Source organism: Coccidioides posadasii, chromosome 3, assembly GCF_018416015.2.
Source record: "Coccidioides posadasii str. Silveira chromosome 3, complete sequence".
NCBI classification, from domain to species: Eukaryota; Fungi; Ascomycota; class Eurotiomycetes; order Onygenales; family Onygenaceae; genus Coccidioides; species Coccidioides posadasii.
The window spans coordinates 2,703,682-2,726,805 of NC_089409.1; the positions used below are offsets into that span (position 1 = coordinate 2,703,682).

The following is a 23,124-nucleotide window of genomic DNA, read 5'->3' on the forward strand; positions in this document are numbered from 1 at the left end:
GCAAAATTTCTTGATTTCCGAGCTCAAGCGCATAACTTCTCTGTCTGCATCCACAACTTAAATTGGAATTGGGATCCTGGATAGAACGCACCATTGCTAAGAAGTGGTTTGTTTACACCAACAATCTTCCGTTGTCTGTTTTTGGCCCGTATAAACGCAAGCTCATCGCTAACAGTTATCAGCCGCTGAAGCTATCATAAGACTATTCTCCGCGAATACCTGTGCGATTTCCACGGGCTCATCATACAATATCGAAAAACCCATACACTCCTCGATTCCCATCATGACAACCAACGCCACCAGCCCCTCTAGACCCTTTCCTCTTTCTGACCGCTCAACAAACACTTTTCTTCCTTCGCCTTCAAAAGATACTATCAAGGTCAGCGGTGACTGTGAAGCGGATACTAAAGCCGCGGCTACCAAATCCATGGAATATCACCGTCAAGTTTTAAAAGAAAAACTTGAAGGGGGGACTCTGAAGTATGACTCCGATCTTGGATTATCTCGCCGTAGGTAGAGTTACACGCTGACTTAGGATTCGAACAGGGCTCCAGAGTACTATGTCTCTCCATCCGATGATATTATGAGCCCATGCACCAAGAAGATATGCGATTTGAAAGGAAAGAAATTCAAAAAGTGTGTTCCGTTACTTTTAGTTGGCCATGAAAACAACCTCTTAAGACAAGATACTGACGATGGCTGCAGCGCAAAACCTCAAGTCCTATTTGCAAAGGCCATTGCAAAGAAATCTTACGAGAAGATGAGCTCAGAGAAACCTGGAAATGACGGCGCTGATGCTTAAGGATTTCTGGCTTCGAGCTCGACAAATGCTCTAGGCTACGTTCTCATTTGCTATGAATTTCCTTGTGTTATCATGACAGGCTTCACGACCACCACTTTATTTTCACTATTTGTATTTTTCCTTCCAATTTTTCTGGCGGTGCCTTATGGACCAGGTATGGCGTTTTTAGCGGTGCGGAGGGCCCATAGGGTGGAATCAGAGCGGTGCATAGGGCACCTACAAAACGGGACTTGGGATATCAGGATATTAATGGCTGGTTGTGGGGGTTGATATGGTGTTGCCAGGTTCTGTTACATTGCTAAGAATTGTCGAGAATCCTATTAATGACACAGAATTTGTCTACATCCCCCATGATGAAGAGCTTATGTTCCGGCAACTCCATTTTAGAACCTGACCTGGCGATGGCTTCTCCGACGATGTTGGGCATGGTACAAGGAGTTTGTCGAATCTATGACGCCTAGCAAGATGATAGCTGCGGTTCAGGCCTGACGATGTGGGTTAGCTTGAGCGGGTCTGAGTAGCGTGAAGCTTTACTTTCTTTGCGTAAACGGGGAAGCTAGCCAATTACCAAGGCCTCTGCCGGTTCCCCATGTCTGGTGAGGAACGATGGCCGAAGCCGTGAGGGAAACCCCGTGCAGGCGGCGGTTAATTAATTCTTGGGCCTGAGGTAACAGTGCAATCGGTGCCGACCTACTCTCGCAAGCCGACGAGGATATAGCTGATATCTCGGTGCGGTTGGTGATCCCGTGCCGGGAACCCCGTGCAGTCATCTAGATAGCCTATCTTGAGCCAAATAGTAAAAGCGAGCCAGCTCAACTCCTCATTTATCCATCTTGATCCTGTACTTAACTCAGCCTGAGGGAAGCAATGAAGCCCAGCACAGTCCCCCAGGCTTCTGTCCACTGGCGGGTTCTGGGCTGGGTAATGCGCCGAGCTGGCACCGTCCGCCTCGCCAACAGCCGAGGTCCAAGTGCCGGCAAACCCATCAGCATCGCTTCGAGAGGGCGGTTCTAGGTTCTGCTTTTCCCGTCGTATGATTTTTGAACCATTATTTTCTCTTTGGAGCTCGTAATACTTAAAGACATTGCATCCCATCTGGATTTTGTGTTGATCTTCTGTGGTTTATCCTCAAAGTACTCCGTTGGGCTGCGTTAATAATTCGCTATATCTCCACACTTGGCAGCTCTTCTAAATTTCACATCTCCCCCAGCTCTGTCCACCATGTCTGCCTCTACCAGAATCCCGCCAATCGTTGCTCCGTTCGTCAGTGAACGGGCTAGAAAGACCCTCGATCTTGTAAGTTGACCCATCCCAAGGCCCCCTAAGCGAGTCACCCAGGCCCAGCTGGACATGAAAGGCGAGATTGGAGCTAACTATTTTCCCTTATCCTTAGGTCGAGGAGTTCGTCGAAAAGGAATGTATCCCCGCAGATGCTCTCTTCCAAGCACAGCTCGGCCAGGGCGAGCAAAGATGGAAGCGGACACCTGCGATTCTTGAGGAGCTCAAGGTCAAGGCGAAGAAACTCGGCCTGTGGAACATGTTCTTGCCAAAGAACCACTTCAAGGAAGGTGCTGGCTTCAGCAATGTTGAATACGGATTGATGGCTGAGATCCTTGGAAAGAGTCGTGTTGCCAGCGAGGTATGTTATGGGCTGGACCTGCATTTCTTGCCTGACATGCCGTGGCTGACAGTCTCCATGTAATCTATTAGGCCACCAACAACGCTGCTCCGGATACTGGCAACATGGAGGTGCTCGCTAAATACGGAAATGAGGCCCAGAAGAAGCAATGGCTCGAACCCCTATTGGATGGAAAGATTCGTTCCGCTTTTCTCATGACTGAGCCTGAGATTGCTTCAAGCGATGCCACAAACATCCAACTTAACATCAGACGGGAGGGTAATGAATACGTGCTCAATGGACAGGTATATTTGTTGTCTCAACCTTCATTGAGAGGCAATCTGCTAATATTTTACTCCTCTTATAGAAATGGTGGTCTTCCGGTGCTGGAGACCCCCGATGCAGTATCTACATTGTCATGGGCAAGACCGATCCCAACAACCCAGACCCATACAAGCAGCAGTCTGTCATCCTTGTTCCGGCCAATACCCCCGGAATCACCGTTCACCGCATGTTGAGCGTTTACGGATATGACGACGCTCCTCACGGCCACGGCCAAATCACCTTCAAGAACGTCCGTGTCCCTGCTTCTAACATGGTTTTGGGTGAAGGTCGTGGTTTCGAGATTATCCAAGGCCGTCTCGGCCCAGGACGTATTCACCACGCTATGCGTGCCATCGGTTCCGCGGAAAGGGCTCTCGAATGGTTGATTGTTCGTGCCAACGACGAGAACAAGAAGCCATTCGGTGCTAAGCTCTCTTCACACGGTGTCGTCCTCGAGTGGATCGCTCGCTCCCGCATGGAGATTGACGCTGCCCGTCTCGTCGTCCTCAATGCTGCTGTTGCCATTGACAATGCCAACGCCAAGGCTGCCCTTAAGGAAATCGCTGAGGCTAAGGTTCTCGTTCCCAAGGTTGCCCTGGATGTCATTGACCGTGCAATCCAGGCCTATGGTGGTATGGGTGTGTGCCAGGATACACCTTTGGCAGCCATGTGGGCCCATACCCGCACATTGAGACTCGCTGACGGACCCGATGAGGTTCATTTGAGCCAGATGGGTAGACGGGAGAATAAGCAACGCGAGAAGTCCGCGACCGCCAAGGTGACATGGCAAAAGCAAGAGGCTGAGAGGCTATTGATGGCAAATGGCTTTGGTAACCAATCTCACTTGTAAAATTGTGCATTTTAATGTTCCTCTCAGCTTTCCGGGTTTGGCTTTTTTCCCCCCTCGAATAGTGAACTGATATACGAGTGACTATCGCCACTCTCATTTGTTTCCATTTTATGATGCTGCACTTTTATTGGCTCTTGACGCCATTGCCGTTGCAGTGAATCCGAGTTTGTAAGAGGCGTCCAGTCTCTGATCAACGTGGACAACCCCCATGACGATACAAATAAAGCATTTCATATCTTTTGGTAAAAAGAAAAAGAAAATATGGACCATATGTCAACCGACGCCAATGCTCACGCGCGTTAAACATGATCTAAAACGAGCCCGTGATAAATTCGTTTCAAAACGCCGACTCCTGCTAAAGCATCCGAATAGAAAAAAATAAAGAGAACAGCTAACCCTCCTCATCAACAGCACTTCCATCCCTCCTATTTTGATATTAGCAAGGTTCGTGTAACGGGAAGAAAGTGATGTGGCGATACATACGGGAAGTACTTGACACCAGCATCCTCAAGAGTTGCAAGGACTTCCGGCGGTAGCTACACAATCCACTCGTCAGCACTTCCAATCCCTCTTCTTGTCAAATGTATGGTTGAAGCAACACACCGTTCCAACAACTTTGACCGCATATGTCCCGCTCACGTAGCCATCTAACCTTTGCCATCGCGCAACCCACGACAACCGCTCGTTTGCTAGGGCGATCAAACCTTCGAACACTTGTGATGTGCATTCTTGAATGCTGTCGGCGTTGTTGCGGAGGTTCAGAAAGGGTTCGCAGTTGGGACAGCCGTCGCGCATGAATTTCTGGAGGGGTGGAAACGGATGTTAGTCCGCTGAAGGCAACCTGATGGCACGAGGAAAGGAGGGAGGCGTACACTGTGGAGTTGAACGATTGAGCAGACCATGCATGCGCGGAGAGTGCGCTGCTGGCCAGATGAGACATAAAAGGACATGACTGGAGCTCGAGGTGTGGTGGTTGTGGGTAAGGCCTTCGAGCTAGAAGATTTGAAGAGACAAGAGCTATCTATGCGACAGGACGATTGATGAAATAGCTAAAACCAGAATTTGATTGAGGCAAACAACACCAAACTGAGCAGTTGAACAAAGAGAAGAGCTAGAAAGGGCTTTGAAATCTTGCTCGCCAGTTAGCTGAGCTCGAACCTTGATCCTGTACAGCGTATCGCGTTCTTCTTCACCTCGTCTTCGCGTCGGTTTTATGCTGATGGGCCGCCGCCTGTACGGAGCGCCTGCAGCCGCCGATAAGATATCACGTGATCCGATGGCATGCCAAACCGAAGTCATATTGGCATCACCGTGAGAACGAAGTGACAACTCCACGGCATCGCGCGCTGCGATCCCAGGGAGTCACTGAATCCGTGATAATTACTATATAATTGAAATGCTCCATGGATTCCAGTCTCCCGCCTGTCTCTTCCAGTCATCGCTTGGATAACCACCCCGGCAAGCGCGAGCCCGTCAATCCCCGTCGCAAACGGTTGAAAAGCACGCAGTTTACCCCTGTTTTCCAACGAAGTACCGGCCGCGCCCAATTCCACAATCGTCGCGGGACCTTTGAAGCATGGCATCAGGGTCTCAGGGGCGCGAACAGATGTGAGTTGATTGCTCGATGCTGTGCGAATTGTAAGAGAATGTAGGAGTCTGAGCTAACCGCGAACTTTCGTCCCGTGCTTTGAAAGAATCGATCTTCAAGGCGAGAAGGAGCTTCTTGAGGAACTTTCAGCAAGAGAACCTACCTTTCGGGAGGTCAATCGTTTTCTAGCACAGTGAGTATACTCATTTTTTTTTAATTTGCCCCCCAAACCGCTTCCCTCCTTTTCATCAGCTGCGATGATATGCTGACGCTCCCATCCAGATTCCAGCATTCCTGCCATGCCACCTGTAGGAACCTTGAGGCGGGAGCGGGCCCTGCTCCTCCCGAGGTCGAAAGCCGGATATGGGATTCGCATATGAGAATCAATTCTCGCTTTCGGAAACTTCTTCTTCATTTCCGCGACGAGCAGGCCCGGAAGAAACGCCCGGTTGAGGAACGAAAACTCAAGCATCAATATCTAAAGTTCATCAGTGGTGCCCAGCAGTTCTATGAAAAATATCTCAAGTTCATCCTCCTGCGATCGAAGGTGGCGCCGGAGCTTGCAGAAGCTGCAGCGGAGCTGCGGATCGTGCCAGTCGATGTTCCAACCCCGGCCAACATCGCACAGGAGTTGCGGAATACTCTAATTGAGTCGTGTTATTCCACTTTTATTAGACTGGGAGATCTCTCCAGGTACTATCAAACGGAATTGGTTGCTGATCCCAAAAGACGGGAGTGGAACCACGTGGTTAACTATTACGCTCTGGCGGGTTCCATCAAGCCCACCTCGGGGATATTCCACAATCAACTCGCTATCATTGCTCGTGCCGAAGCTGACCATCTGCAAGCGACTTACTATCTTTATCGTGCTCTATGTGCGACGGAGTCTCACCCAACCGCGCCCGGAAATCTTGAAATCGAATTCAGAAAGATTCTGAATGCTTGGTCAAATGGAAAGTTGGCCCAGTCAAAAGATGAGAAGGAGTCATTGATTTCTTCTTTTACCTTTCTTCATGCAATGTGCTATAAGGGTGTTGATTTCGCAGAACGCGATGATATTGAGAATGAAGTGCTTGACCAAATGGCTATCCAACTGATAGAGGGCTCTCTGGACGGTGACCTCCTTCAAAAATTCTGCTTGGTCAATATTGCTGCTGAAGCACATGCGCGAACTAAGCCAGATACCAACGGAAATGCACCCACTTTCTTCCTGCAGCTTAATGTGAAGACATTCTTCACACTCTTGCGGGTTCTACTAGCCGAAGTGGAGAAGCTCTCCAAACCTATTTGCCAAATCTTGCCAGCACTACGAAATTATAGCTCTTGGCTAGTGGTCAACAGTTTCATTCTCGTTTCTAAAGCTCGTGATTCACCCCTTGGTGTGCAAATCAAGGAGTTCTGGAAGATCTATGCGAACACATTGACATTGCTTACCTCTAGCTTCAGTGTTCCAGATATACCTTACCTGGATTATCTCCTGCAGGAGGATCGCGACACGCTAGGATTTTCTCCATTGATGCAAGATGGCAAATCCCCACGCTATGTCGATGAACAGGGAAACATCAAACCCAGGTCAATAGGACCTGCTAGTGTTGACCGTGTGAAAGCGGAAATGCTATTTCGTGTGCGGGAACTGGTTACTGATGGCCTTGACTTGGTAGTCCGTAAAGTATGTCGTTCTCCCGATTTTGTAACGTTATTTCTTTTTATCTCGAAATACTTACCCAGCAATAGAAAATTCCGATCAGCCTGGCTAGCGGCTATGACAAGAATATATTCCTTTACGAAGAAGAGGGCTTTGCACAGTTTTCTACTACGACTAACTTTTCTTCGGAGATCGCTGAACAAGAAGTGACTACCCCGAAACAGTGCGATAATCATATGGAAAATGAGGAGTCGGCCATGGAATCTGTTTCGCCATTTGACGATATGGATAAGATGGTTGATGCGCTTGTAAACTCTGAAGCCGATCCCGGAGAAAGCTGTGCACCCAAGAGCGGAGCAGCAACATTCCAACCGTGGCCACGTCTATCGATTGATACCAATGGAGCGTCAATGGATTATCCATTTCCTGGGGATAATGTGCTGCGAAGCCCCTACAGTCCAACAATCCCGCCTGAGGCTGTAACATCGTATTCACCAGGCCCCCCGCTCCCAAGTATAACGAAGACGCCGTTTACGCCGCAACCAGGGGAAGTTTCCCCGAGAACGAGGCCATCAACGGCGACTCATAGTGGATTGCGTCGGTCTTCGGGATATGATGTGAACCCTATGTCGCCCTTGAATTACACGCCTCTCCAATCCAATCCCGTAATCTCGGCACAGCATCGATCTTCTACTCCCGTAATGAGCCAGAACAGCAATGGCTTTACGCCAACGGGGAGTTCAATGATTAACTACCAGAATTGGCAGACTGTCCACCGATCATTCACCGAACGCGTTCCATGCATCGGTGTTCCTAATGCCAATGATCCACGCCTTCTTTCTTCCCCCTTTAATCCGTCCGGTTATCCTCCCGGAAGCTATGCAACCTCGTCCGCGAGAGCCGCGGGCATTATTGGCCAAACACCTCCAAGCGGACAGGGTGGGTGAAAAGTGGATTTGATCAGGTTCCGCTGCCATAGCCTATCTCTTTATAGTTGTTGAACGTGAAGAGTTAAATTTAGAATAGTCATGCCGGTAGCACCATTTGAACACTTACCCACTTGTGGCAGAATCTGACGTAACGAGACTTACGTCCGAAGCCGCGCTATATGGCTTTCCTGCGATTATGGCCTAGATAACTAGAGGTCACCACATTTATTCCAGGCGAATCGCTGTTCACTGACTGGCGCCGGCTGTATTTAACGGCTGTCGAATTCTGGGGGGAAATAGAGATATTCCCCGGAGATATACAACAGCATTCCTAGCGCTGATAACCCGTCGTCCACCAGCCGGTCATTGTCATGCTCGGTGCTGCCGGTCTCCGAGTATGTCGGGAACTCCGTCTGACAACCGAAAATTTTTCGAATACTCTTAGCGGCATGAGCACCGTCAATTTTATCCCTAAAATCTAGATTGATACTACATTTATTTGACATGTACTATTGTTATTCTGTTTGACGATTTAACTAATGGATTGATGCTTTATTTCTTGGAGGTGCTCTTGCAACTTTGCTGTCATTTCAGAACAGCAAAATTCCTAAGTTCCCTTAAAGGCAGACTTTATCAAAGTGATTTTTATAAATTGGCTTAATAATATTTATACTCCGTAAGGTCTCATTAAATGCTCTTGTTTTTTTTTTTTTAAAAAAAAAAAAAAAAAAAAAAAAAAAAATTAATGATAATAATGATAATAATTTATTCATTATGGCTATCTATTTTGCTCTTTCGATTTGTCCGTTCATCAGCTCGGGTGTTTTGGCGTTGTTGAAAACGTTCATCGCTTTGAGTATGTCCAATTCTCACCATTGAGCCGGCGTTATGTGGGACACAAGTTTATATGAATTCCAATGTTACGCCGCCTGGCATTCGAATCAATATTCGGCCTGCGGCCATCAAAATGTAATGTATGTAATCGTTGAATTTCGGATCTCAGGAAAGAGGAAGGATAATCGTGAGAGTTGACAGAACGGAAATACGAATGAGATCTTTGGGCCACTGGTGAGGTTGAAATCTTCTACAGGTTGCCTCTTCGGTTTATGATGTGTAAGTCTTCTTCGGGAAGGGGAATCTAGTAAAAAGGTTTATCATGTGAGCCCAGGCTTCAGGAAAGAATGCTGCTCGAGAGGAAACTTACTGTGGACCCAATTCTCTGATGCTAAGGTTCGCCAGCCAGTGGCCCATATCAAGACATTCGTCAAGGGTCTTTCCTTGAACCACGCCAGCACAGAATCCTCCAGCAAATGCATCCCTGTTGGAAAAGTTAGCCTGCATCTTTCTCGCCGAAATTGCTATCAGCTCACCCAGCGCCGTTAGTATCATAAATCTCATCCTGGGAGATCTTCCGGATGGCGGTTGTTTTTACCTCAGCACCGCCGTTCCCGTCAGAGACAGCGGAGATAGTTGGCTCCGTGCCATGAGTGATGATAACGGTTCTAGGGCGCTGAGAGTTCTTCTTTGGAAGATTGGCCATCTTCTTGGCGATCTCAGTAAGATCGCTGATGCCCCATCCGTGGGCTTCGGAAAAGGCGAGTGCTTCCGATTCATTTCCGACGATGTAATCGGTATATGGGAAAACTTGGTCAAGGGGATCCTTAAAGACAGCCGGAATGAATGGTGCGGAAAGAGAGAGAATAAAAGTCTGATAGTTTCTCCAGTTTTAGCACTTATTTTAGTGACTTAGCAACTCCATCGAAGTGCCCAGCATGAGTGTTGCAGCGCAATCTTCGAAATATAACCCAAGAAGCGAACATACACACCTTATTCTTCTCAGCTGCTTCTTCAGCCAGAGCCATTATAGCTGGTACACAGACAGTCAAGTGGAATCCACCAACGAAGAAGTATTTAGCCTTCTCGACTAGGGACCAGATCTCAGGTTGTTTGAGATGATCTAGCTTGTATTCATTGGCAGCAGCGAGGTGAGTCACAAGAGAGCGGTTGTGGCCAGTGATTATTACACCGCAGCGACCGGTTGGCTGAACATCATCCACTCTGTATTCTGTGCGGATGCCAGCCTTGCTTCCGGCATCTCTGAGAATGTCTGCGTACTTGTCCTTGCCAACGCAGCCCACATACACAACGGAATTATCGGGAAGCATGTACTAATCGAGCAGTGAGCACATATCCAAAGGGATGATCTGCCCAACTATAAATCTTGACAGAATTTCCGGGAAAATAGTACCTGAGCTCCACGGGCAGTATTTTGAGCAGCCCCTCCCGCAATCAGTTTCGCACCGCAATTTTGCAGGAGATCCTCGTAGAGACCCATATGTTTCTCTTCGGCAAGAATGGCATCGTTGGCCTTGACGCCATACTTCTCTAGCATCGCTTCATTTCTGCGTTAAGGGTGCATTAGCAATTGGCCGCTGAACGAAATGTCGGAACTAGGTATTACCCCACGCCCTGGATATCTGCAAATGACGAGTTAGCCCTTGTATAGTTGGCAGAGGATTCAGTATACTATACCCAGGAGAGGATTCTCTAAGCAGAGAAGAGGATATCCTTCTGGGGCAGCCATTTTATCCGGAATGATTGTCAATTTGTTGTTCTGTTGACTCTGCGGGGAGATGGACGGAGAAACACAGAGAAGGGAATTTTGGTGGGGGAAAGTTCAGGGCGCAACGAAATCCAGCCAAGCTGCCGACGTCGACTGATCAACTCCGAACAAGCTTCCTCCGCCCTCGCTCTCCGACGCCCTTTCATCCTTTCCACCTTGCTGTATACGCAAAGAAAACTTACGCAAAATGTCCGACCGTATGCGGCAGGTCGCTGAATCGTTTCAGACATCGTCTATAAACCAGCACTCTCCGTCCTCGCACCACGAGACGACGTCGCCCTTCTCTGCTTCCCACCGACGACACCATGAGAACACACTGGAACGCGTCCCGTCTGATGCGGAAAGTCTGTCAACGGGGATTGTCGACCCTAGTCGGATGGTGAAAAGCCACCACCATCGGGCAACTCTGCCTCCCTTGCCAGAATTACGATTTGAGCAGAGCTATCTCGCGAGCATCAGCGGAGCAGAGAGTTGGGGCCGGATTGCCTGGATCACCGTTCGAGACCAGGTACGGGTCACATATAAGATCTATCTTATAGGGAAATGCTGGCCTGAAAACCGTCTTCATTTTGTTGAAATCTAATGTTGCTAATACTTGGGTTACTACTTTAGGTCCTGTTGCCTCTGATGCAAGGCACGCTTTGGACGCTTGCGCTCTGTGGCTGGAAATACTGGCACCGCGGAGCCCAATCCAGTGGCAGGACAGTCGGATTCACAATTCGGCGGTGGTGGTGGAAGTTGAACGGCTGGGATATGTCAAGGCTCTGAGCCGGATCGAGCTCTACTCCTTCACGTACAGCGCCTTATGACGGCTATACCGCACCGTCTGATAAATGAGAGCATGGGAGCACAGTGAAAAGCGGACGCGCGTCCTCCCAGCCTGACACTGGCACTGTCCGTCCACAAACTAGCCGCGCCATGATACGGTATGGGTTACTCGGTAACAGGAGGTGCAAAAATGCAATACATATAGCCTGGCAAATATCCCCAAGGGCTGGGTTCAGCGGTGAACCTCAGTGTGGCTGAGAGAAACCAATTGCGGGTTGTTAACTACGCAATCATGCTACTTGGCCTAATCGGCCGGGATTCGAATCTTTTTTGGCTCAAGAAGTGCGTACAGAGTCCGGAACGGCGCTTTATCCGCTTCCCTTCCAGTATTCCACATAGATCTTCTTTCTGCTCTATGCTGAAGCGGCCTGCTTGATATCTTTAATCGGAAAGCATATGAACTTGAGTGCATTGCGCATTGTTCAGCGTTCCATTGATATTGCTGTACTGTACATATAAGACGGAGGATAATATGGAAACCTAATCCTTCGATATATGATATTAGATTCTTTCAATATACCCACACCCATAATATACCCATGTAATCCCCTGTAGATCAATGGTCCATAATCACATGCTATGGGCTCCCTTTTCCAAATTAATGAGTAACTTCAACATACATCAACACTGTAATCAGGACAAGCTTTTCGTCCCCTCAGATTGCTGGCTGCTGAACACCGTTTTGACCAGGCGGCATGTCATTCCCCTGAATAATGGTGGTTTGAGCTGGTGGTGATTGGACTTTGGTAGCTACACCCTCCATGTCCTTAGTAGGGAGGGGATGGGCCAACGGAGTCTGGTTTCCAAGTTGCACAACTGAAGTATTTGGTGAAATAATAGCGCCCACATGGGGTGATTTCACTTCAGGTGCCTTGTCACTGGCGAAATTCGTTGGATCAGGATTCGCTGGTTTCTGGTCCTCATTTCCTTTACCATACCTCAGCTGGACAACTAGACTCGGTCGAACCGTATCCTCTTCATCCAGAGACCCCACATCGCTCATATCCTCGTCTTCATCGACGGTGTTTTCATCTCCTCCTTCCCATTCTTGTCCACTTGAGACGGTTTCCGGCTCATCATCTTCATCCATTGCATCCACGGAATTATAACTCTCGGTCTGATAGCTTTGTGTTAATCCATTAGATCTTGTGCTTCGTTGCGGTCTACCGTTGATAAGTCCAGCGGTTTGAGCCGAATCTGTTCGTTGTCGGGCTGTTATTGTTTCACCATATATACCCCCAACTCGAGCCTTGACTTGCCGGCCACTGGCGGTGAAGGTTGGGCCGGGCGGCTCCGCTGGAGTAGACCCGCGGGTTTGTTGCCGCGTGGATCTCCTCGAAGTAAGTCCTTCTGAAAAGTCTTCTTCATCAGAAAATGTATACTTGATCCTCTTTCCACGAGTCCGGCCTTCGTAAAGGGAAAATCCTGGTTCAGGACGGGCAAATGCTGCTTTTCGTGCTAGACGGTAGTCGCGACGTTTTCGTTTCTATCATACGGTTAATCGTCCATGGGGCTCAATGCTCGTCATAGTAGGAACCTACCTCTTCAGACGCCTCAAAACGTGGTATACTGTTGCGGATCCTTTCGCTAAGCTCTTTAGCAGCGCGAGACTTCTCACTTCCAAGGGATTCCGCAACAGATTTTAACTCGTCAATGCTGCCCGCTACGCTCCACCACGTATTGGTTTTCAGCGCAGGATTACTCTCCCTATAAAGTCTGAAATGTGTGTCATCACGGCCTTCGATAAGCCAATATCGCCTTTTGTAGCTGTCGCTTCCCCATGGCTGAACAGAAAGCGGCTGATTACGGTCCCCCTCTTGTCTTGTTTGCTTATAGCTTTCCTTGAGCTTCGCTTGGACGGCGTCGGAGGAGGAAAGGGCCCATAGAATCAATGTTCGAAGGAACGAAAGCTGGAGAGAATAATTTAGCGACTAACTCCCACAGCACGAATACAGGATGCTCACGCGCTCTTCCGGCGACATAATTGCGAATGTGCGCCCGCCATGGAGCGGATTCTTGCCCTCCCATGCCTTGGGCCACTGGCTATAATGTGTCTGCACAGCTTCCTCGAGAGCACGTTGATAGTGACCTCTTCTACACGCAGGGATCGCAAGGGTCAGCGCACAGATTCAGATTCAGTAGAAACAGCATTCTTGGGGGAATTGGAGCCGAGTCCGCGCTGTTCGAGCCAACGTTGGTTCCGGAGTTAAACGCACTCAACATCTTTCTTCCGATTCAGGATCAGGCCAATTAAGGCACATAATAACTTCTCAATGTGATCACCGGGTACAATATCCGTAACTCCTCTCTCAATATCTTGTGGGCCGTAATTGGGGACCGACTTGGGGAATACATCGCTAAATCTCGCGCGGAACATCACGATGAACTGGGGAAGAAAAAAAGTCAGGCGTTAGCAGCGCGTTCAACACGCAACCGACGCGTCTTAAGAAGACACATATCAAAGAAGGGAAAATGGAAATATGTCCGGGAGATTACTGACTGCAATATTTGGATTGTCAGCCAGCACATATTCGTGTGGCGGTGACGGGGCACGTTTCGGGGGCGGCGACTCGGTTTGTTTCTCGCGCTTGAAATATTTCTCGATGCCAACCGTGCGATTTATAGAAGCCGCCACGGCCTCATCTTCTATTGACACAGCAGATGACAACGAAGACGTGTCCGAGTCTGAGTGAGACATGGTGTTGTTGATGATGTTGAGAAGTTGAAAGTTGGAGGTTGGCGAGAGGTGTTTGGGTTAAGTCTGGCAAGGACACAAGATTCTAGAGTGACTGGGAAAGCTACAACAGCAAGCGTGGGTGGAGCGCGCTTTGCCCGTTTTAAAGCGGCCATTCAGGAGGACGTATCAATTGCGATTAAAGCCACAGTATCAGCTAAAGCTATCTAAATCGAGTAATTCACTCTGCACCCCGAACATCATCCGTACAAACCCATCAGGCTGGCAGTTTCGATTTTCGAGAGGGTCTCAGCAAAGAATCCAATGACGTGGACCAAAGACACGGCTCGAATTCCGTTATCGCATCTGCAACAGCCCCGGACTGATCTTTGCTGCATGGAGATTGCTACAGCGACAGCTGGCATTCTCTCGTGATGCGTTAGAATCTGACCATCCGTAGTCCTGAGAAATGTCGACAACGTGTGTCCGGACTAAGTCCCGAGACCACTTAAACTTATAATTTGCCATGTTGTTAAGCGCCGCCGGGAAAAATGGCCCGGGCCAGAATGGGTATCCTATGTTGAACCCTCAGCGGAGACAAAGCGGATCTGCGAATATCTTCGTTTAAGGTCTTCGCCAGGGCTGACATGAAAGGGAAAAGGGTCTCAATGGCGATGCCCTGGAAAACAAAGAAGACCATGAGTAAGCCACCAGTGGCAAGTAAAACGCAAAGTTGCAACTTGCAACGATCTCTGAGGAAGGACAATATTGCATTTGCCAGCCGAGCAAGACAATCAATTTCATCCATCATAAGAAAGTAAACCTTCAGGTTAAGCTTTCGACTCCGCCAGGAGTGAATGGCGGGGTGAATGACGAAAAGAAACAAAATTATCAAATAGCGTTCAACAGAGGACTTTATTACGATTTAGCATGAAGAAGAATAAATGCGTCCAAACAATTGCGATGCAGATGCTTTGGGGCAACAACACCGATAATGAAATGGGAAGAGTCTCCAAGACCGGGGTTGGCTATAGCGGTTAATGAAGGCAGCAGCATTTGCATCCCATGCTATGCCGGGTACAAAGCACCATCAAAAATCCGCCCGCAACCAGACACAATGCGCATCATAAGGATAAGGTATGTTCAGCAAAAACAGACCTAACGATTCATGGCTTCCACGTCTAGAACCTAGCAAAAGCCATGGATGGCATGTAGAGATTCGAGGAGAAACTTGTGTCTCCTCTTTGGAGAGCGCGAACGATGCCGAACCTTTCAGTTCAAAGACCCAGACCACGGTGCTTTTCTCTGCGAGGTCTAATCATGAAATGGAGATTCGGCGACTCAGAGGGTTGCTGATCGTGATCGCTCGCGTCGAGGAGCTGGAGTTGAGGAGTGGCAACCGCGCTAGTACAAACTCGGCTAGATTAGCGACCACACACCCTACACAAACGACCACACAATTTTGGTTTGCATTTTGAGCGTGAATTCGCAACCTCACCGACCAGACGACAATTTTGCGAAGAGGTATGAAGCCACTTTCGACTCGACATTCCACGAAGTAACATCGCCTCTGCTGATCTTGATTTGCTATACAGTCAGACGCCATGGGTCGCGTGATCCGCAATCAGAGAAAGGGTCGTGGATCCATCTTCAGTACGTGATAAACCTGTTTTCCATCAAGAAGAGTCCGAGTTTGTCGATGGAAGGGAATTTGAAGATGGTGATTTAATTGACTTATCTTTACCTCTTTAAACAGCGGCCCACACCCGTCTCAATAAGGCACCAGCTCAGTTCAGAACCCTCGACTATGCCGAGAGACACGGATACATTCGCGGAGTGGTGAAGAAGATCATTCACGACCCTGGCCGAGGCGCTCCCCTCGCTCAAGTTTCCTTCCGCCACCCGTACAAGTTCAAGGATATCACCGAGACGTTTATTGCCAACGAGGGCATGTACACCGGCCAGTTCATCTACGCTGGAAAGAACGCTGCTTTGACTGTCGGAAACGTCCTTCCTTTGGGCTCCGTCCCCGAAGGTACCGTTGTCACCAACGTCGAGGAGAAGGTTGGAGACAGAGGTGCACTTGGCCGAACATCCGGAAACTACGTCACGGTCATCGGCCACAACCCCGAGGAGGGCAAGACTCGCATCAAGCTCCCCTCTGGTGCTAAGAAGGTCGTGAAGAGCCGTTCCCGAGGAATGGTTGGTATTGTTGCCGGTGGTGGACGTACAGACAAGCCACTGTTGAGTACGTGGCCAAATACAACACGATTGCAAAATTTTTTTTTTTTTTTTTTCCCTGGGAATTTCGCTAACGTATGCTACAGAGGCTTCCCGAGCCAAGCACAAGTTCGCTGTCAAGCGCAACTCCTGGCCCAAGACTCGTGGTGTTGCCATGAACCCTGTCGACCATGTAAGTTTTTTTCGTCCCCTTACGGAGAACAGGTGGATTTTGACTATTGTTTTTTTTCTCTATAGCCTCACGGTGGTGGTAACCATCAACACATTGGTAAAGCCTCCACCATTTCCAGATACGCTGCACAAGGTCAAAAGGCCGGTCTCATTGCTGCCCGGAGAACCGGTTTGCTTCGTGGTACTCAAAAGACAAAGGAGTAAACTTAATTGGATGGCGTATTTCATTCGGTTCAATTATGATAGGATGCGCGGGAATGCTTTTCTTTTTTTCCATGGCATACATGTGTATTTGATGGGTAGCTGCCATAGTGCAGGAAATGAGCAAATCCATCATGTGGCCGAACCAGTAGAAATTTATTATGATTTCGCAATGACGCATCTCTTCTGCGGAAATTTAGGGCCTTCACTAATCGCCGGAGTAAATATCTCGCGGTCTAGTTCCCCGATGATGGGCCGTTGAGAATACGGGGATCATCTACAGTGACTCTAGGCAGCCTTGTGGAATGCACAATGTACGGAGCCATGACGAGACATGACCTTTTGTTCCGGTGTGTGGACTTTGCTGTTTGGCTAAGATGTGTGGGTGTCTCAATTGAATGGGGCTAAACTTACCCAAAGAGGGCCTAAGCACACAAGGGCGAGTGATCCCACCACAAGGATGGTAGAGCGCAGCGGGCTGGCCGGTGGAGGACCGTTTTATGACGTCGTGTCTTTAGCCGCAGTGTGGGGAGTTCCAGACCTCGGAGCGCCATCACCTATTCTGCTTCGCAGGAGACGTTTCCGCGGACACAAAACCAGCGTGCCCCCCGTAAATAATCCGATGTAACTCCGTGCGCTGACGAGCCGGGCAAAGCGGGGAGGGCTACAATAAGGTTCCGCCCTTCGCCAAGCGGGAGCGTGGAAATCCTTGCCCTTTCAAGACATGCTCCTCCTGCGGCTGGAACGCCAAGTGACCTCATGTTCAAGCCTCCCAAGAGATTCCTCCCCTCCTCCCAAGCCGCCAAGTCAGAGCGGAAGACACGGGCTGCGTGTTACGGGAAGGGCAGACGGCGGTCTCGCGTGGGTGTGGGCGTGGCCCCGCCAATCACGAAGAGCCAGGCCGCTGACATAAGGTCATCAGCCACAGGACACCCACCGCTAGCCGTGCCAAGGCGCGGTCGAGACCATTCCCCTTTGGTCTCGGCGAGACATGTGACCTCGACCCAAAGGGCTCTAGCGCGCGTCCTCGGCAGGCGAACATGACTAAGCCGCCACCTGCCGCACACAGCGTCTTTTGCGCGGCCCCGGTCTTGCTCCCAAACTGGCCAATCACGCACCCGCCTCGCTGCAGGCCGGGCCATTTCATCATCTCGCCGCGACGACGGGCTCTGCGCTGTCCGCCGGCAAGGGAGGCTGCTCGGCGCCCTATATATCTTGCCTGGCTGCCCTATATCTTCCACCTGTGGCTTCTCATTTTCTCATCCACACCCCCCTCCCCCCAGACCACCCTTATCCTCTTCAAGATCTAGCGATCCGCGCGGAAGTCTTGGAAGATATATCTCTCTTTCGCACCTTTTCTTTTTTGCCTTGGGATCCTATCCAACCCTTTTATCTCCAATCCCACATCCTCCAACATACCTATACTTGAACTGCTCCTACTTCTCCTCCTCCCCCTTTATTGTGTTTGTGATATAAAAGAGCACATCCTCAGAAAGGGTCAAAACAAACCTTCCTTTGAACGTCCACATGGACTCTTTTTCTCTACCTTCCTATCTAGATCCCAATATCAAGCAGTAGACACATCCTTTTTTGGCGCTTCTCCCCCCCAAAACGAGTGGTGAGCACAAGCAAGAAAGCGAAGGAGAAAAGAGACGGTTCCTTTTTCCCTCTTTTTTTTTTTTACCTTTCTTGCTTCCGGATGGACTTAAGAAGACAAATCTGTCAACGATATAAGCCGACCTCCTACGTACTTCCTCCTGTATACTCGTCTCTATAGACCACCTAGACCTACCCAATTGGGGAGCATAGAGTTAGCAAAAGATACTCATTCCTCCCCTAGCCACCTCACCCGCCACTCCTCCCGAACGATCCACATCCCGCTCCGCGATCTCTCCCTCGATTTCAGAAAAGTTTCCGCTCTCCTATCCCTCCCTTCTACCAAAAAAAAAAAAAAAAGAAAAGAAAAAGAAAAAGAAAAAAGATGACTACTCAGGCAGCTGACAACAAGATGGCATACGCCACACCCTCGGCCCGATGGCGCGCAATCGTCAACCGAGACGCTGCAGCTACATGCTTCGTATACGGTGTGCGCACCACAAAGATATACTGTCGTCCACGATGTCCTGCCCGCCTAGCGCGCCGTGCGAATGTCATATTCTACGACACTCCCGCCCAGGCAGAGAAGGCGGGTTATCGACCCTGCAAGCGGTGCAAGCCTGAGGATCTACGTGCGCCCACGGATCCCCACGTCCGTCTGGCGCAGAAGGCATGTGAGACGATGACGCTGGCTGCCTTGGCAGGTGGGGAGAAACAACGGCCGACGCTGCAGGATCTGGCTTCGGAGGCGGGTTTGACCCCGAGCCATTTCCATCGGGTGTTCAAGAAGGTCGTTGGAGTGACACCCGGAAAATACGCAAGGGATTTGCTGGAAGGGAAGACGTTCCAGAAGAAATTGCCTGACGGGACCATCATCGGATGGCCTCCGGTGGGGCCCATCGGGACAACCACCTCAGCGCAGCTGCAGCCACAAACGCAGGCGCAAACACCACCGTCCATCCCAGTCCCCACGACGGTACCAGCCGCCGTGCAGGGGATAGGACTAGACCTGTCGAACCAATCAACGGGCCATGACCCAGGCGCCGTCGGAATTGATTGGAACGAGTTCGACCTCATGTTGGCCGCGACGACGGGAGGCGCAAGGCCGCAGATGGATTACATTGGCAACGGTGGGTTTTGCATACCTGCAACAGATCACCACCATCTTGACCCTAGTACTGTGATTGATGGATCCATGTTCTCTGCAAACCCGCAGTCGGGCAGCCACCACCACCTTGGCTTTCCGGAGTATGTCAACGATACGGTTGACTTCTCGCTGGGCACGCCGCTGTTTGACTCTCCCGCCCTGACCACGCGGCCCACTTCAGTGCCTTCTTCGCAGCAGTCTCTATCACCCACAGACTCGCCGCCTCTTTTCGACTCTTGTGACTCGCCGTTGCTATTTGAGGATGTTGATTGGATGGATAATCCTGGTTTACCCCTGACGTGGAAAGTTTAGCCGCTGGGATCGAGCTCGAGCGCGAGCGCTCTTCAGGAATGAATTATGTAAATATATATATATATATATATTATATCCTCCGTATATGTTAATTATTTCGCTGATACTTCATTTTTCGATCATCCGGCGAGCTGGCGGCCAAAACGGGCCAGTTCTGGAGCCGCTTTCGGCTCTCAACTCGCCAAAGCCCTTCTCCACGCACCACACCTCGCACCACACCTCACACACCACAAACCTAACAAGCTCTTTGATCACTTGAGTGCTCCACTGGTCACCCTGCTTCACCCTGGGCACTCTCTCGACATCGTACTTTCCGCAAGCTGGAAATGGCGTTGCATCCCTTTCTGCCCACCTGGCCACAGCTACTATACAAGCTGAGCAACCATGCAGTGATCTAGAGATCTGGCATTTCTTCATTTGACTCTGTTGCTTTTTATACTGACACCAGGCACAAACTGCCATAGCTGATAATGTAGTTTGTGAATGAATAAGATCTGTATTTGATTGTTGTGGTGGTAGGGGATCAGTGGATTTGAAGAGAGCCTTATAGAGTTGTTTCTGGAATGCCATGTGCCCAATTGGCCTAGTAGTACGGAGTAGAGCAAGAACAAGATAGCTGGTAAAGCATATAAACATTGATTATCGCATGGTCAAGCAGCCACCAGAGAATTGGGTGAAAACATGTTTTTGAAAATCAACACGAAAAAACGTGTTTTGCTTAACCAATAGATTCCCATATATTTTGGTATGTGAACCTATTGGTCAGAAAAACGCCATTAATACTGGAGTTTGTAATCTGGTGCCAAGGCGCTAATTTTGCCTGGCGGCCGGGCGAGGGGGATACCATTACTTTTCAACCAAGCATTCAGTGCGCACTCTGTCATTGATCTCTCTCTCTCTCTTTTCCAAATGCTTTCTCCATCTTTCCCGAGGCAGCTGACATAATGGCCATCTCTGGCACAGAGGACAACCCTCTTGCTTCAATCAGTGGTGTGGATATTGGTTCAGGTGATGAATGCTTCTCCAATGCTCGGTTGGTCTTGGCAGGGAAATTCTGGGAGGCTCGGCTCCCAGAGTAAGAGAAAGAATGTCACTGACCACCCCTACAGAAGATGTCTTCAAACTTCATGGATAACCTGATTGGAAGCTATAAAGATGCCGATATTGTGCGCTACATTACAGATTCGCCTCGTCTGTCATCTTGTTCTTCGGTATCTTTATTATCCGCCAACCTTGTCTCTAAGGAGTGCCAACCTGGTTTGATTGAAGATACGCTCCAGGCTATGGAAGTAGCCCGTCAGCTTGGCATACGCGTCCCTACTGTCAAGAGGGTTGTCTATTTCGAGGGCATGGTGTATCTGATTATAGAGCGTGTTGATGGAGTCAGCCTGGAAAAAGCATGGAACAAGCTAGGCTGGATCAAGTCACTAAGACTGGCCCTGGAGCTTCGTGGATATATTCGCTCCTTACGATAGATGATCTCGTCAACCGCAGGGTCTCTAAAGACCGGCGAATGTAGGTCATTCTGGCTCGATGACCTCTATGGATTACCACTACGGTCCAGCTCAGCAAACCTGACATCGTTCCTTTCATTTTGGGTCAACTTTTCCAATCCGCGGGCCGCTATAAAAGTCACTGAAGACCAGCTTCTGGCTACATCCTTAAAGAATTATATACCTTCGACAGCCGAACCATTCGTCTTCACTCATCATGATCTCGCACCTCGAAACATTCTCCTTGACAAATCCGGGCATCTTTGGTTGGTGGACTGGGACATAGCGGGCTGGTATCCTTGCTTTTTTGAGTATGCAGCCATGCATAACTTCTTCCCTGAAGGCTGGACCAGGCTTGCGCGGATGCGGTGGAACCTGCTTACTTGGATCGCAGCCGGGCGTTGGGAGAGGGAAAGGCGCGTGCTGGAACAGATCAGATCCAAATTCACTCGCTTCCGTGCTGGCCGTCGTTTTTATTTGTTAAAGCACAGAGGTCCATCCAGGCGTTCCGTGGATTGACCTGAGATATCCAGCTCCACACTGAAGTTGAGGGCTAACTTTTCGATGACAATTCAAATACCCTCACAACTTGTGCTTAGCTGTTGAGGATTTTTTTATTCTAAGCTCCACAAAGATCTCCAACCCATCAATGTCAAAAGTCATTCTCTAATATATATGCTTGGTAAAATCGACAAGGCCAGAATCTCATCGTGCGGCTCCTTCATGGCCCTCGCCTTGACGGGGCTATTATGAGTCACATCATCCAGCAACAAGCATTCGCATTTAACTCAGGCTGCATTGTGGGGAAGACAACCAGGCCGTTCCGGCTTGCATGCTGAATGGTTATCCCAACCATATTTCCGTCTAACCCATACATTTCAAATGAAGTGAGGGTGGGTTTGGTAAATGTGGCCCAACCTTGGTGCCCAGTTGTAAGGAAATGCAGGAAAGCCGTGCGGGGTTTGCGCCATACGGCGCTCATTTCCAGAATTCAGCTCGCAGCTTGCTGTCAGATGACGTGGCAGCATGAGTTGAAGGTGTTAGCGCAGACGGTTGGAAGGTGAGCCGGCTGCGGGCGAAGCGAGGGAGACTTTTTGCAACAGAGGATGTGAGATAGGGGGAGTCAGCCTCCGAACATTTTAGCTGCTACTTCGTGACGCAGGTGGCGCGGCCGGATCCTCAAGGCATATCCCGCAGCATCCAACCCGACACTTATACCCATAGAGAACCAGAAATACAAAAGGTCCGGATTTTCCATACTACTGCGCTATCGAGCTTCGAAACGCTAAAATAGGCTAAGACGTGAAAAGTAATTACTCGCCAGCTATTTTTACTCTTGAAACCAACCTCTCTCGTTTTAACTCGCCATCATGGTCTATAGAATGATGATATATGTGGATGGGGCATGTCGACGAAATGGCTCTGACAACGCAATTGGTGCCGCTGCCGCCGTTCATAAAAGCCGCCATGGAACAAGGCCTCATTGTTGGGCCCGGCGGCTTGAAGCATATGAGAGTCCCACAAACCAGCAAGCCGAGCTCATTGCCGTTATTCTGGGCCTAGAGATGGCACTGGACAAACACCAACAACTGCGCTCGAACCCGGTGCTTGACATTACAATCCATTCGGACTCGAGATATGCTGTCGACTGCATGAACATTTGGGTTGAAAAGTGGATCCAAAAAAAATTGGATCAATGCTGAGGGAAACGAAGTGGCCAATCGGGGTTTGATTGAGGCGGCCTCAGAGCTTGACGACAAGCTCCAGGACCTAGGAGATGTTACATACACCTGGATTCCGCGATCGCGAAATACGGATGCTGACCGTCACTGCAATGAGGTATTGGACGACATGGAGAAAGCCAAAGATTACCAGTGAGCAGGGTATGGTGGCGAAATAGTGAACAAGAAGCAGTGGTTGAGGAGTGCTTTGACAAGGCGCTTCTCGAAGCTTACAACATGCCTGTGTCAACTCGTCCGACCCTGAACGACACCACCAGGATACAATGGGTACGATAGTTAAGACAAGAACATGTATATGACGGCAGTCTTTATCAAGGAGCACTTGCAGTTCTTCATATAT

The 23,124-nt window shown here is 49.4% G+C and overlaps 11 protein-coding genes across 12 annotated transcripts; 8 read left to right on the forward strand and 3 right to left on the reverse strand.

The window, feature by feature from the left end:
• Positions 1 to 283: 283 nt before the first annotated feature.
• D8B26_005823 (uncharacterized protein) lies at positions 284 to 802 on the forward strand (the record flags this gene model as incomplete). Its single annotated transcript, XM_066125007.1, has 3 exons — positions 284 to 480; positions 547 to 636; positions 706 to 802. 3 exons carry the CDS (start codon positions 284 to 286, stop codon positions 800 to 802), a joined length of 384 nt encoding a protein of 127 aa, XP_065981088.1.
• A 989-nt stretch (positions 803 to 1,791) lies between these two features.
• D8B26_005824 (uncharacterized protein) lies at positions 1,792 to 4,017 on the forward strand. The gene is made up of 4 exons (XM_003069368.2): positions 1,792 to 2,098; positions 2,196 to 2,441; positions 2,513 to 2,725; positions 2,788 to 4,017. The coding sequence occupies exons 1-4, from the start codon at positions 2,024 to 2,026 to the stop codon at positions 3,592 to 3,594; spliced, it is 1,341 nt and encodes a 446-aa protein (XP_003069414.1). The 5' UTR covers positions 1,792 to 2,023; the 3' UTR covers positions 3,595 to 4,017.
• On the reverse strand, positions 3,986 to 4,799 carry SPT4 (transcription elongation factor spt4; the record flags this gene model as incomplete). The annotated part of the gene is made up of 4 exons (XM_066125008.1): positions 4,467 to 4,799; positions 4,198 to 4,395; positions 4,078 to 4,130; positions 3,986 to 4,019 (listed from the first exon to the last, which is right to left on the reverse strand). Exons 1-4 carry the CDS (start codon positions 4,542 to 4,544, stop codon positions 3,986 to 3,988), a joined length of 363 nt encoding a protein of 120 aa, XP_065981089.1. The 5' UTR covers positions 4,545 to 4,799.
• Positions 4,800 to 4,958: 159 nt separating this feature from the next.
• Positions 4,959 to 8,215, forward strand: D8B26_005826 (uncharacterized protein). The gene is made up of 4 exons (XM_003069369.2): positions 4,959 to 5,202; positions 5,289 to 5,375; positions 5,465 to 6,851; positions 6,917 to 8,215. The coding sequence occupies exons 1-4, from the start codon at positions 5,171 to 5,173 to the stop codon at positions 7,772 to 7,774; spliced, it is 2,364 nt and encodes a 787-aa protein (XP_003069415.1). The 5' UTR covers positions 4,959 to 5,170; the 3' UTR covers positions 7,775 to 8,215.
• A 241-nt stretch (positions 8,216 to 8,456) lies between these two features.
• Positions 8,457 to 10,389, reverse strand: ADO1 (adenosine kinase). The gene is made up of 7 exons (XM_003069370.2): positions 10,289 to 10,389; positions 10,218 to 10,233; positions 10,005 to 10,158; positions 9,583 to 9,924; positions 9,127 to 9,464; positions 8,961 to 9,074; positions 8,457 to 8,894 (listed from the first exon to the last, which is right to left on the reverse strand). The coding sequence occupies exons 1-7, from the start codon at positions 10,338 to 10,340 to the stop codon at positions 8,861 to 8,863; spliced, it is 1,050 nt and encodes a 349-aa protein (XP_003069416.2). The 5' UTR covers positions 10,341 to 10,389; the 3' UTR covers positions 8,457 to 8,860.
• Positions 10,390 to 10,566: 177 nt separating this feature from the next.
• On the forward strand, positions 10,567 to 11,147 carry D8B26_005828 (uncharacterized protein; the record flags this gene model as incomplete). The annotated part of the gene is made up of 2 exons (XM_003069371.2): positions 10,567 to 10,887; positions 10,992 to 11,147. 2 exons carry the CDS (start codon positions 10,567 to 10,569, stop codon positions 11,145 to 11,147), a joined length of 477 nt encoding a protein of 158 aa, XP_003069417.1.
• A 715-nt stretch (positions 11,148 to 11,862) lies between these two features.
• Positions 11,863 to 13,905, reverse strand: D8B26_005829 (uncharacterized protein; the record flags this gene model as incomplete). Its single annotated transcript, XM_003069372.2, has 5 exons — positions 11,863 to 12,693; positions 12,749 to 13,117; positions 13,172 to 13,301; positions 13,424 to 13,593; positions 13,708 to 13,905. The coding sequence occupies 5 exons, from the start codon at positions 13,903 to 13,905 to the stop codon at positions 11,863 to 11,865; spliced, it is 1,698 nt and encodes a 565-aa protein (XP_003069418.2).
• A 1,443-nt stretch (positions 13,906 to 15,348) lies between these two features.
• Positions 15,349 to 16,817, forward strand: RPL2A_1. Of its 2 annotated transcripts, XM_003069373.2 has the most exons (5): positions 15,349 to 15,405; positions 15,477 to 15,534; positions 15,638 to 16,129; positions 16,209 to 16,294; positions 16,360 to 16,817. In XM_003069373.2, the coding sequence occupies exons 2-5, from the start codon at positions 15,486 to 15,488 to the stop codon at positions 16,495 to 16,497; spliced, it is 765 nt and encodes a 254-aa protein (XP_003069419.1). In that variant the 5' UTR covers positions 15,349 to 15,405; positions 15,477 to 15,485; the 3' UTR covers positions 16,498 to 16,817. The 2 variants fall into 2 exon arrangements, with proteins under 2 accessions (XP_003069419.1, XP_065981090.1); XM_066125009.1 differs by having other exon boundaries at positions 15,349 to 15,534.
• A 921-nt stretch (positions 16,818 to 17,738) lies between these two features.
• On the forward strand, positions 17,739 to 19,594 carry D8B26_005831 (uncharacterized protein). The gene is made up of 2 exons (XM_066125010.1): positions 17,739 to 19,220; positions 19,307 to 19,594. Exons 1-2 carry the CDS (start codon positions 18,476 to 18,478, stop codon positions 19,357 to 19,359), a joined length of 798 nt encoding a protein of 265 aa, XP_065981091.1. The 5' UTR covers positions 17,739 to 18,475; the 3' UTR covers positions 19,360 to 19,594.
• A 970-nt stretch (positions 19,595 to 20,564) lies between these two features.
• Positions 20,565 to 21,024, forward strand: D8B26_005832 (uncharacterized protein; the record flags this gene model as incomplete). Its single annotated transcript, XM_066125011.1, has 2 exons — positions 20,565 to 20,582; positions 20,659 to 21,024. 2 exons carry the CDS (start codon positions 20,565 to 20,567, stop codon positions 21,022 to 21,024), a joined length of 384 nt encoding a protein of 127 aa, XP_065981092.1.
• A 1,388-nt stretch (positions 21,025 to 22,412) lies between these two features.
• D8B26_005833 (uncharacterized protein) lies at positions 22,413 to 22,745 on the forward strand (the record flags this gene model as incomplete). Its single annotated transcript, XM_003069375.2, has 1 exon — positions 22,413 to 22,745. The coding sequence occupies one exon, from the start codon at positions 22,413 to 22,415 to the stop codon at positions 22,743 to 22,745; it is 333 nt and encodes a 110-aa protein (XP_003069421.2).
• Positions 22,746 to 23,124: the final 379 nt, after the last annotated feature.